Source organism: Ochotona princeps, chromosome 17, assembly GCF_030435755.1.
Source record: "Ochotona princeps isolate mOchPri1 chromosome 17, mOchPri1.hap1, whole genome shotgun sequence".
NCBI classification, from domain to species: domain Eukaryota; kingdom Metazoa; phylum Chordata; class Mammalia; order Lagomorpha; family Ochotonidae; genus Ochotona; species Ochotona princeps.
Genome location: NC_080848.1, coordinates 31499612 through 31512510, shown reverse-complemented (window position 1 = coordinate 31512510; position 12899 = coordinate 31499612). Strand labels below are relative to the sequence as shown.

General features: G+C 45.4%; 1 protein-coding gene across 4 annotated transcripts; it reads right to left on the bottom strand.

Moving 5' to 3' along the window:
* Positions 1 to 575: 575 nt before the first annotated feature.
* SLFN14 (protein) lies at positions 576 to 12899 on the bottom strand. Of its 4 annotated transcripts, XM_004593992.3 has the most exons (5): positions 11044 to 11272; positions 9075 to 10149; positions 5976 to 6104; positions 4550 to 5264; positions 576 to 1607 (listed from the first exon to the last, which is right to left on the bottom strand). In XM_004593992.3, exons 1-5 carry the CDS (start codon positions 11254 to 11256, stop codon positions 788 to 790), a joined length of 2952 nt encoding a protein of 983 aa, XP_004594049.3. In that variant the 5' UTR covers positions 11257 to 11272; the 3' UTR covers positions 576 to 787. The 4 variants fall into 4 exon arrangements, with proteins under 4 accessions (XP_004594049.3, XP_058531404.1, XP_058531405.1 ...); XM_058675421.1 differs by lacking the exons at positions 4550 to 5264; positions 5976 to 6104; positions 11044 to 11272 and adding an exon at positions 12777 to 12899 and having other exon boundaries at positions 1468 to 1607; XM_058675422.1 differs by lacking the exons at positions 4550 to 5264; positions 5976 to 6104; positions 11044 to 11272 and adding an exon at positions 11998 to 12163 and having other exon boundaries at positions 1468 to 1607.

The following is a 12899-nucleotide window of genomic DNA, read 5'->3' as shown; positions in this document are numbered from 1 at the left end:
AATCTTATTTTAGTCCATGATTTTGCAATAGTCTCATATAATGTGAAGACATCTTATATTTGAATTAGCTGCTCTAGCTGCAAGACCATGCTCATGGAACTGACTTCCTATAGTACGGTTGCATGCACTGATTAGCTGAAGCACCTGGCCCACTTGCTACCGCAGTCCTGACTACAAATCACAGTGGCATTTTCATTCATGCCCTAATCTTTTGTGATCTTGCTTAGCATAAAATCATCCCCAGGAAACTGGTCTATACTTGGCCCAGAGAGGATACCAAGTTCTGGACCCATCATGGTCAGTTACGAAGTGCTAATCAGGATGCTGCCACTGAGACACAAAGCAAGTAGCCTGAAGGACGTCCTACGATCAGCCAAAGAGTGGGTCAATGAGGTATCCAGAAGCAGCAGGAGATGGAGGAATGATAGCACATGTGGTGAGGCAGGGGACACCATGGGAAGCCTTGAACGTGGGTGCTGAAGCTCTGCAGACTCACCGACAGTATGTAAGCAGATTTCAGAAAATCAGTTTTCTTGCAGGTAGGATGAAAGCCGGAGTGGGAAGGAACTGGAAGCCAGGTCCATGTCAGGTGTGTTGCTTTGGTATAGGGGGGAGATAAAGTACACACGGAGAAAGGAGGCAGCCCCCACAAACAGAGTCAACCCTAAAGGATGTGTCTGCAGCTCCAGGCATTGTTCTATTAAAAAGCAGTAATTGGTCACTTGTTTGGGAGAAGGGGCTCAGCTCTTCCTGGCCTCCTGGATTACCTACATCAATTCTCTGAAAACTACCCCCTCTCATACAGCAGATAGAGATGCTGAATGGCTCTTGAGGCAAAGCAGAGCTTGTGGAATCCCTCTGAGTGGTGTGATTCTGGACTAAGTCCAAACACAATAATCCTGTGCAGGCCTGAAAACTGCTGAACACTGTCTAAAATGATGTTGTCCTGCACACCAGCAGCCCGGCTGAAGACCATCTCTGTTGCTCCACGGGTCCCAGGGAATTCCATTGCTCTTTGCAGTGCAAGCTCATAGCGTCCTCTGTCCTCATCCCTCCTGCACAGAACTGCTATGTCTTTGGGAAGATAGCCGCTCTGGAGCAAGCTATGGCATCTTTCTGCCACATACCTTGCCATTTGTTCCATGGTCAGGTCAGTCTCCATCTCACACACCCCAGGCAGCGCCTGAGCACTCATGGCTTCGGCACAGGCAGCCTCCCTGAATAATGCCAGTGAGTGCAGGGATGCAGCAGAGCAAGAATTGATGATTTGGCTCATTTCGGTTTTCATGAACTCTGCTATTTCCCGAGCACAGTGGATCCCATCGGTGATTGTTTTTCGAGGAAACTGAGCCGATGGTGGGGGTAGGCCATTGACATCTGGGTGACGAACTTGGAAAGGGTCCAGAAAGAGCCAGAGAATCCCATGCTGAAGATCTTCCCTTGCAGCGCCCCTCACTCTGGGGTGGGTGATGCTCCTGGCCTTTGAGTACCAGTCTCCATATTGACTGCAGAAATTCTCAATCTCATCCATCACTATGTGCTTAACCTTTGGAAAGTCTACTTGCATGAAGGTTTTCCGGGTCACAACTTGGCAGGTGTTTTGGTGTCTATCAAAATGAAAAAGAAAACAGGATTTCAGGTGTAAGCACAAGAGGACACCAGCATTGTCTGCATGAGATTCAGGGGCGGACTCTCACAGCTAATTTACTGATTCAGTGGTATTAGTGCCAAATGCATTGTGCTACTTCTAGTTTACCTTACAGGCAGAATGCATTTCACATCCTATTCTTTGAGGCTTGCTAGTTAAATTTGCACTTGACAATTTCTACATGAACCTCATAGGAGATTTTATTTTTTCTCTTACTAGTCCATTACAGCTGCTTGACAATTCTTGAAAACAAGCCCCTCCTAGCTAAAGGAATTCTGAAATGTAATTTATATATCTGCCATTGTAATTTTTTTTTTTGCTTTGTGTCCTTCTTATAACCAGAAAGCAATCACCTAGAGGCATATTGTAACTTTTACAAGTGAAAGGTGAAAGTGCTAATTTCAAGACCTTTTAAGGCAAATTCTATTTTTCCACATACTGTGGTAGAAATGAGAAACTTCTTTAGGTTTTGATAAGGAGAACATGAAATGGTTACTGAGTTCCATGACCTGGCAAGTAGGGTGACAAACCTGTAGGGCTCTTCCTGTCTTAGCTCAATTTTGCATTATACTACATGAACGCGCTCTCTCTCTCTCTCTCTCGCTCTCTCTCTCTCTCTCTCACACACACACATTTTTTATAAATAAATCTGGCTGTTGCTTGCCTTCTGTCATTTGGTTCCAAGCACTGTCACTCATGCCCATAGAGCCTCTGCTTTCCTGTGCATGATTCCTGGGTCTTTAGTCTATGTCTTGAATTGTAACTATGTATGTTTTTCTCTTTGGGTAGTGTGTTTTCTTGGGGAAAAGCACTGGTTCTATCCCTCTCACTCTGGTAGTTCAGCAGTTACTTGAGAGTTAACCTTTTGACCCGTGATGCCTATTAAGGAGCACAGATCTGAGCCTGGCTCATAGGATCCTTCATAACCTGGCACGTGCCTCCTTTTTGATATCACCAGCCCACTCTAGCTGCTTTTCCTCCCTTCTTTAGTCACATCTATAATTCTGATTCTCTCCTGGCTCTGTGCCTTTGAACTTGCTGTGTCCTTTGCCTAAAAAAACCCCTCTTTGCATGATGCACTTCTCCTAGTGATTTAAAAAGAAAACATTATCTATTGGTTTGGAAGGTAGAATTAAAGGCAGAGCAGCAGAGAAACCTTTCATTTGTTGATTCACTCCCCAAATGGCTGCAATGGCCAGAGCTGGGTTGATCTTCTTCCAGGTCTCCCATATGGATGGCAGGGACACAAGGACTTGGATCATTCTGCTGCTTTCCCAGGCGCATTATCAGGGATCTGGATCAGAAGTGAATAGCTGGGACTCATAACAGCACCCATATCAGATGCCGACTTTGCAGACGGTGGCTCCACCTGCTATGCCACTACATTGGCTCCATTCTCCTAGTGACATCTTAAGAGTTGCCCAATGGGCTCCTTCCCCAGGGAATATAAGCACCATCCAGCTTCATTTGAAATGAATGCATCTCTGCTACTGTACTACTTACACAGCATTCATGCTTTTTTTTAGGGCAAGGCCTTCAATATGTTCTCCCCCGATACCACACATAGCACAGTGTCCAGAAGATAAACGGTGCTGGAAAAGATCTGAATAAAGAAACAGCTGAAACCAAAAGTCAAAATGAATTTGTCCTCATTTGCTGAATTAACAACCTACTAATTTTACTGAATTGACAACTAGAGATTTAAGCCAGAACTGTCTTGGCATGTTTTCTAAAATCATTGATGCAGAACAAGTTAATCAAATGAAAATACTTTATATACAAAATTAAATTGTACTTAGATTTAAGTTCCTGCTGAGTACTGTTTAATGAACTGAAACCAGCCTTCTACTTTAACACATTAAGTGCCCAGCAAAAGTACATTTAAAGCACAGTACGGAGCCTGGTGGCATGGCCTAGTGGCTAAAGTCTTCGCCTTGAACACGCCAGGATCCCATATGGGCGCTGGTTCTATTCCCGGCAGCTCCACTTCCCATCCAGCTCCCTGCTTGTGGCCTGGGAAAGCAGTCGAGGATGGCCCAAAGCTTTGGGACACTGCACCCGTGTGGGAGACCCGGAAGAAGTTCCTGGTTTCTGGCTTTGGATTGGCATAACACCGGCCGTTGTGGCTCACTTGGGGAGTGAATCATCGGACGGAGGATCTTCCCCTCTGTCTCTCCTCCTCTCCTATATCTGACTTTCTAATAAAAAAAATGAATAAATCTTAAAACAAAATAAAGCACAGTACATTCATTCATTCCTGGTGCTCTTAAATGTAATACTACAGATTGTGGGGAAAATGTTTCTTGTTTGACAAAGTTAAGGTTTTGCCCGCTTGATTAATTTTTTAAAAATAATTTTTATTTCTTTTTATTGGAAAGTCAGATATGTGGAGAGGAGTAGAGTCAGAGAGGATCTTCTGTCCACTGATTCACTCCCCAAGCAGCCGCAACAGCCAGAGCTGAGCCGATCTGAAGCCAGGCGCCCGGAGCCTCTCCTAGGTCTCCCACACGGGTGCAGGGTCCCAAAGCCCTGGCCCGTTCTTGACTGCTTTCCCAGACCACAAACAGAGAGTTAGATGGGAAGTGGGGCAGCTGGGATTAGAACCAGCACCCATATGGGATCCCCGCACATGCAAGGCGAGGACTTTAGCTGCTAGGCTACTGCATCGGGCCCTGCTTGGTTAATTTCTAACAAGAGGTTTAAGCTTGACCATTGTGGAAACCAATTTGGATCTCAATTCCTTGATCATTTGGAAACATGGATATAGTTTCGGCTCTGGCATTTATGAAGCTAAAGCATGACAAAATCCTAAGGTGAAAAACACAAATGAGTCTTGCCATAACGAGGAACAAGGCTGCATGCATTTTGTACGTGTAAGTGTTTAATTGATAAAACTCTTACTTCACGAAATCCCTGAGGGCGACACTTTCGCAAACATACAGGATTTCTTTTGGTTCACAGCGAAACAGAATCTTAATTTCCTCCATGGTCTTTATGGCTAACGCTGTCTTCCTGATTCCCGGAGAACAGTAGATGAACAATTCCCGGGTCTCCTGAAGGCTCCGGGAAAGTACCTTCCACTGCTCGGCTATCAGCAGGTTGAAAAACTCGCAGCCCAGCTGGTCACCCAGGAGAGATCTGGAACACAGCGAGACCACTACAATGGCCTGCAACAGGTCTTCCATGGCCTGCACATCAGCAAGCCTGTAGGCCTGGGGGTAGGGCACAGCACCATCACCGGGCGCACAGCACGCACCGGCCAGGTGAATCAGCCTTGGAATGATGCCCACTTTCCCTTGGTAGCTGGCAATGCTTTGCAGTTTCTGCTTTAACTGAAGAGCCACGTTCCGGCCATATTGACGTCCTCCGTCCCAGCTGGGGTCTGCCAGGATTGTGTAGAGAACCAGGGGACTGTTAACTGCTATTAGCAGAGCATCGCACAGGACCTTCTCCTCTTTCCTCAAGCCAACATCACCAGCCCAACTCCTAGAAAACACCACCGTCCCTTGAGAACAAGGATGTATCTGTGTCTTCATTAGGTCTTCCAGCCCTTTGTGATCTGAGAAGAGCTTCTTACAGAAGGATTCTGGTTTAAATTGCAGTGTTTTCTGTGTCACTGGAAATTCAAGGAATACAGTTAAGTTATGGGAAACTCACGTGTAGGGTGAAGGTTCCTGCTGTACTTCAGGGAGAGCCGATTCCATCCCCCAGTTACAGGGCTATGGTCAGAAGCCGCTCCAAAGCAGAGATGCCTTGTCGAGAGGGGCTTCCACAGCCCCCTCATTTCACTCCAAAAGGGATTTTTGGTGAACCTGATGCTTCTGTGAAACTGAAAGATTTCCTTTAGACTCATGGTTCTTAACAGTTGTGTTCCCTTCGCGTTGTTGGTTGACAATTAAAGAGGTGTCACTGGCATTGTGTGGGCAGAGGCCAGGAATGCTCTTAACTCACAGAGCACCCTTATTGGAACACAGAGTTGTCTGCCCAGATGTCACCAACAACCAGGTTAAGGATCCCTGCTAGAGGTAACCCCATGGCTCCTACCGCAGTGAAAGCCAGTGTGGAAACCTAAGGAATTCTCAGCACTCTTTAAAAGACCAAGAACCTTATGTGAGTGGAAGCTCCAAACACATGAAGTCCATTGGGATCTGGTGATGAGGAAGCAAGAGACAGACGTGTATTACTTCAGGGTCACCATGTCTGAGAGGTCCTTCATTTGACCTCTGATTTAAGGAGACAGACTTGGCCCAATTCTTTGCTATCAATTGCTCTCACTTTAATATTAGAAAACCAAACAGCTTCTGCAGCTGCAATCAAGACGGAATACCTGGAAACACACGTTGTTGCAGAACCCCCTTAAACTGCAGGACTTTGGTGGGACACACTGGCCTTCTGAGTGCAGACGAAGCTGGTGACATCATCGGGTGAGTATTATCTGCGACCAAACTGGAAGGAGCTAAAAAAAAAATTACAGAGAAAGTAGTTACAGACAAAGGAAAAGTAGAAAGAACTCTTTCGCTGCTCTTGCTACTGGCTATATGTGATGTACATGGTGCCTGATCTGCTGTCACACCTGCTGGACCGCAGCTTGGCTGTGTTAACAAAGGGAGCAGAGGGCCCGGTGGCGTGGCCTAGCGGCTAAAGTCCTCGCCTTGAACGCCCCGGGATTCCATATGGGAGCCGGTTCTAATCCTGACAGCTCCACTTCCCATCCAGCTCCCTGCTTGTGGCCTGGGAAAGCAGTTGAGAACGGCCCAATGCATTGGGACACTGCACCCGTGTGGGAGACCCGAAAGAGGTTCCTGGTTCCCGGCATCAGATCGGCGCGCACCGGCCCGTTGCGGCTCACTCGGGGAGTGAATCATCGGACGGAAGATCTTCCTCTCTGTCTCTCCTTCTCTGTGTATATCTGGCTGTAATAAAATGAATAAATCTTAAAAAAAAAAAAAGAAAGGGAGCAGAGGGAACTTGTGCAGAAGTCATGCGTATTCTGACTCACTGCAGCCTTTCCCCTCCCAATGCAAGGGGGAGGCAGTGCCCTCTAGGGTCCCTTCCATCTCAAATATAATCATTTTAGATCATCTCGAAGAAGAAAAGAGCTTCTACTGGGTCAGAAAGGTCAAGCACAGTATTCTTTTTTCTTTTTCAAAATATATTTGGGGGCCCGGCACGATGGTTCAATTGGCTAAATTCTCACCTTGTAACTGCTAGGATCCCATATGGGTTCATGTCCCAGCTCCTCCACTTTCCATTCAACTCCCTATTTGTATCCTAGGAAAGCAGTAGAGCATGACCCAAAACCTTGGGATCCTGTACCCACATGGGAGACCTAGAAGAAGCTCTTGGCTCCTGGCTTTGGATTACTGTTGCAGCCACTTGGAAAGTGAACCAGCAAATGAAAGATCTTTCTATCTTTCCTTCTCTTTGTAAATCATATCTGCCTTTTCCATTAAAATAAATAAATCTTAAAAAAAAAACCTTTAAAAATGTATCTGGGAGGCAAATAAAATATGTTTAGGAGTGAAAGGATAATACGATAAAATTCTATAGCCACTAAAGTCTTAATCCAGTCTTCTTGTATCAATTTGGAACATATTGGTCATGAAGGTAAACAGTCCTTTATGGATTGATTCGAAATCCGCAAGGCTGATTGTAAGCAAAGGCGGGAAAATGGTGAGAACACTAGCTCTCCTCCCCTTTCCCTGCCCTAGTATCTCCATTCATGTCATCCACCCAACACCCTGCCAGCACCTCGTGTTTCCTTCCTTTTTTTTTTTTTTTTTAAAGATTTACTCACATTGGGCCTGGCACGGTAGCATAGCGGCTAAAGTCCTTGCCTTGCAAGTGCCGGCATCCTATATGGGCACCAATTCTAATCCTAGCTGTCCCGCTTCCCATCCGGCTCCCTGCTTATGGCCTGGGAAAGCAAAAGAGGATGGCCCAAACCCTTGGGACCCTGCACCTGCACGGGAGACCCTGAAGAGGTTCCTGGTTCCTTGCTTTGGATTGGTGCAGCTCTGGCTGTTGCGGCTGCTTGGGGAGTGAATCAGCGGGGAAGGATCTTCCTCCGTTCTCTTCTCCTCTCTGTATATCTGACTTTCCAATAAAAATAAAATAAAAGTTTTTTTAAAAAAAAGATTTACTTATTTTTATTTGAAAGGTAGATTTAAAAAGAGAGGAGAGACAGAAGGATCTTCCATCTGCTCATTGACTCCCCAAATGGCCCCAGTGACTGGAGCTGAGGCAATCCAAACCAGGAGCCAAGAATTTCTTCCGGGTCTTCCACATGGGTGCACGGGCCTGAGGGCTTGAGCCTTCCTCAACTGCTTTCCCAGGTCACAGGCAGGGAGCTTTATTGGAAGGGGAGGAGCTGGGACATGAACTGTGCCCATATGGGATGCCAGTGCTGCAGGCTGAAGATTAACCTGTTAAGCTACTGTGCCTGCCCTGAAAAGTTACTGAAACAATTCATATTTGTCAAAAAGATTACCTTGAAGGAATTAGAGAATTTTTTAAAAGAAAGTTTTATGTATTCAGTTGAAAAGCAGAGTGTTAGAGGGAGGGAGAGCAGAGGGGGAAACAGTGACAGACACAGATTCCATTTGCTGGTTTACTCCTCAGTGATTATAATAACCAGGTCTAGTCCAACCCAGAGCCAGCAGCCAGGAACTCACATTTGGGTGGCAGGAACCCATGGATTTGGGCCACTGCCTGCAATCTTCCCAGACACACCATCAGGCAGCTTGATTGGAGTGGAGCAGCCAGGACTCCAGCTGGCAATCCATTATGTGATGTGGGTGGTGAGCATAGGCTCAACCTGCTGCCCTGCCACACGTGCCCCTGGAGGGTTTTCTTAAACCATGCTTCTTTGAGGTATTTTCTATAGATAAAAGTATTCCTATGCAGACTGGAAGTATCAGTCTGCACAAGTTTTTTTTAAAGAGGTTTTTTACAATGCATAAAAGGAATTTTTTTTTTTACTATTTCATGGCTAATGCCATGCTATAACTTTCCAAAAACAGGTGGAAATCCAAGCGTTTAGAAGGATTCCATAGTAAAACATAAGCAGAACCAGATTTTCATTTTTATCTAAAATATATGCACACTATTCTGAGAGAAGGCAGATGGTGCTTGAGTGCTTGGACCCCTGCGACCCACAGGGCTACCTGCATGGAGCTCCTGGCTCCTGGGTTCAGCCTGGCTCAGCCCCGGCTATTGAGGTCATCTGGGGAGTGAAGGAGATGAAGGAATCTCTCTCTCTCTCTCCTTTTCCCTCCCTCCCTATCTTTCCCCATTCTTCTCCTTTGACATAAAATGGAATTAAATAAACAGAATTTTCAACGATATATGCAAATACAAACAGTAGCAGAACAGAGAAGTTTCTCCCTGCCCCTCTCCCCTGGGCACTGGCTGGCTCCCTTGTTACCTGGTGGGATATCCAGCATCAGGAGCACCCAGTGTTCAGCTGTTAGCCTGGTGACTGAGTCGTCCTTCAAGACCCAGGAGTCCGGGGCCTCTGCAAACACTGCACAGCAGAAAGGCTCCACGTGAACCACACACACGTAGCCATAGAGCTCATCTTTCTGGTGCACATTCAGGATTTTGGTGGTGAAGTTCACCCTTGGCTTCTCATCACAGAAGTGGAAAGTAGGCAGTTTCTCTATGCAAGCTTCTATTTCTTTTTCTAACACCTTGGGGTTCACTTTCTCTTTCTTACACCCAAATACTTCTTTGCTTTTATTATCAACCCCAATAATGAGGTATCCTCCTTGAGTGTTGGCAAATGCAGATACATAATGAGGCAGCATTTCTTTAATTCGAGGCACAACCTTTTTGGTAGTGAATCTTTTAAACTCAACGTGTGTTGACTCAGTAAAGTGGAGCTTCTCCTTATACATGAGCCTATCCTTTTCAAAAAACTCTGAAGCCAGTATCTTCATGTCTTCCTCTTCCTGGAGGTTCCTGTGGAGAGCCCTTTGATGCAGCCTCCATCTTCCTCTTTGTGCTCCATGCTGCTTCTCTCGCAGAAGTTCCAGGGCACTGCTGGCACTCAAGTTGATAGTACAAGTCACATCTCTCTGGTACAAATTGGAGCGCAAGCTGCAAATCCTTAGTTGGAGGAGGCTGGAAATCTCCGGGTTCCACGGCTTCACAAAAATCAACAGCTTGTGCCCCTGCTGCATGTAGTCAAGGTATTTCTGTGATCCTGAAGGAAGGAGCTTTTGGAAAGAGGTTTCCAAGTCATGTCCCAGCCCATGGCATCTGTAACTGTAGCTTCTGTCTGCAGTCTCGGCTTTGATCACACCCCCACCAGAGTTCAGCAGGGCACAGGCAGCTTGGATGATATTCAGATTCTCAGTTCGTTTCAAATGGCCGTTGGTCATCTTCTTCCTGTTCTCTTCTCCAAAAGTAACCCTTCCTACTTCCAGTATGTTCTCAGCATACAATGTCGTTACATCAGCAGTGGGACCCTCCATCTTAGCAGCCCCTCTCGTTGGTTCCTATAAGCATCAGGACAGAAAGTGCTGTTAGGTTCCGGAGATCACAATGTTTTAGTCAAGATATTGGGGATCATAGATATATTTTAACGTTGGAAATTGCCAAGGACCCTTCACTTTTTCAGCAAGGACAGACAAAGATAAAAGTGAACGCTGTTATGGAAAAGTGAGATTGCTGAAATTTTTGGCTATTTTCCATTTAAAATCAGAAAACACTGACAGTGAGCCTAGATGTGAAGGGAAGGGGGTGGCAAGTTCTTAGTGAATATGTAGAGTTAGAAACTGAAGTCAGAAGATGCTCCTATTTGTAACTTAAGGTAAAGAAATAAAGGAAGACAGCAGAGAACTGAGGAAGTGTATGTGCTGTAAAATATTTTGCTAGAAAAAACAAAAAATGGTATTTTGTGTGCTATTTATCACATTTTTGATAGATGCATTCTATTCCTGAAGGAAAATCAGTTGGTATCAAATTTAGAAATCTTTATAGCTCTCCACATATTCTACAAAATTCCAAAAGTATATGTCTTCACATACAAGGATACTCCAAAAAGTTTGTGGAAAAACAGGTTTAAAGGATAAGCTAATTTTGGGGAAAACTCACTTTTGAAATGCACTGGTTGTGTTTCCAGAATATGCACTTCCCATGGCCTTTTGGAAGGTCAGCATGAGTGTAATGTGGGAGCTGGTGCTTTCCTTCCTCCTGCCCTGGGCTGCAGGAACCTCTAAAACTTGGATGAGGACATGTGTAATTGGGGCCCAGACATGAAACTGTGCTCTATCTTCCTTTCGCTTTGTAGGCCACAGAATAGCCACCTCACTGATATTAGGGGTCTGAAGCAAGTATTTCTGTAAGAACTCTTCCCCTGGGACTAACTGTAAAGCAAAATGGTTACTCACTTCAAGTGGAATTCTCTGTGGAGAGAGCTCCTCTCCTCTGCAAGGCTGTGCAGCACAGGGCCCTGGGTGCATTGTCCATGTGGTGAGGGAGAGCGCAGGCATCCGGCAGGATGCAGGCTCTCTGCCCTTGGCTGCCTCTGCAGTACCTGCAGGCATGTCACCATCTATCACAGGAATGGTGTCCCAGTTTGTAAGCCTCCCCAACAGGTACATGTAAATGTGATATTTTATGGCTCCTTAGATAAATGTTATTTTATTTTTTTAAAGTATATACATATGTGTATACATACACACACACACATATATGTATTTACCTGAAAGATAGAGTTACAGAGAGTAAAGGAGAGATGGAGGAAGATCATCCATCTACTGGTTCACTCCCCAAATGGCCAGAGCTTGGGCTGGTCTGAAGCTGGGAGCCAGGAGCTTCCTCTGGGCCTCCCACATAGGTACAGGTGCCCAAGGACTTGGGCCATCCATTACTGCCTTTCCAGGTGCATTAGCAAGGAGTTGGATTTACAAGTGGACCAATCAGAACTCCAGTAGGTGCCCTTATGGGATGCCAACACCACAGGCAGAGGCTTAGCATACTGTACCAAAGCACCAGCCCCAAGAAGTTTTTCATACATTTTATTAGTATTATAGAATCACAGAAGTGTTAAAAGGGACTTTAAAGGCTATCCAGTCCAGGACTGGTTTGATACCTGGCTGCTCTGCTTCTAATACAGCTCCCTGCTAATGTGCTTGGGAAAGCAGGGGAACATGGCATAAGTTCTTGCACTTTGCATCCAGGCGGAAGATACAGAGGCTCCAGACTCCTGACCTCAGTCAGGCCCAGGCTGGGCCATTGAAGCCATCTGGGGACCCAACCTGCAGATGGAAATTTCTCTCTGTGTCGTTCTCTCTCTGTGTATCTCTTTTAAATAGATACATATATTTTAAAAAAATATTTACTTATTTTATTTGAAAGTCATATAGAGAGGAGAGATGGAGAGAAAGGTCTTCCATCTGCTGGTTTACTTCCCAAAAGGCCACAACAGCCGGATCTGAGCCAATACAAAGCCAGGAGTCAGGAGCTTCTTCTGGATCTCTTATGTGGGTGCAGGAATCCAAGGACTTGGGCCATCCTCTGCTACTTTCCCAGGCCATAAGCAGGGAGTTGGATTGGAAATGGAATGGCCAGGATTATAGCTGGCACCCATATGAGATGCTGGCACTGCAAGGCAGAAGACAGACTGTTCAGCCACCACACTGGCCCTAATAAATAAATTTCTTTTAAAAAGATCTTCCAGTCTAACATCTATCTGAATCCTAAATTCCTTCCTTAATATTCTCTATCTCCAACACATTCAACAATTTGAGCATCTCTAAATGACAAGACACTTTATCTCTCCTGGGGTGCAGCCCCTTTTATTTTCCTCCGGCTCTGCTACAAATGACTTTCTTATTGACTCCCCATAACTTGCACAGAGGGAACTCATGGGACACATGTCACTGATTTGGCCCTAACACATCCTCCAGTCCCTTCCCTCCAAATCCTCCCTGGTGTTGCTTAGATGTCAATAGCTCTGATTAAAAAAAAAAAAAGTTTTCTTGCAAGTCTAGCTCCATATTACTCTTCCCACATTTTCTGAAACTTCTCACTTTCCTTAAAACTTTCTGCTTAGCCCTTTGTGTTCTCAAACACAAGCTGCTCCTAAAATAAAATGAGATTTTAAAAAAATATGCGTTACCTGATGTTCTTGTGTTTCTTCTGGTGCTGCAGGTTGACTTCTGGCTTTGGGCTGAGTGTTTGCCTTCTCTAACAGCCCATGTGGACCTTTGATATCAGCCTGGAAGAAACAGGAACTCTGCCA

Coding starts and splice junctions, on each gene's coding strand:
- SLFN14 (XM_004593992.3), bottom strand. CDS start 11,256: ATGTACCTGTTGGGGAGGCTTACAAACTGGGACACCATTCCTGTGATA. Junction 10,150..11,043: donor CACAGAGAATTCCACTTGAA/GTGAGTAACCAT, acceptor TGATGCTTATAG/GAACCAACGAGAGGGGCTGC. Junction 1,608..4,549: donor GCCCTCAGGGATTTCGTGAA/GTAAGAGTTTTA, acceptor TCATTTTGATAG/ACACCAAAACACCTGCCAAG.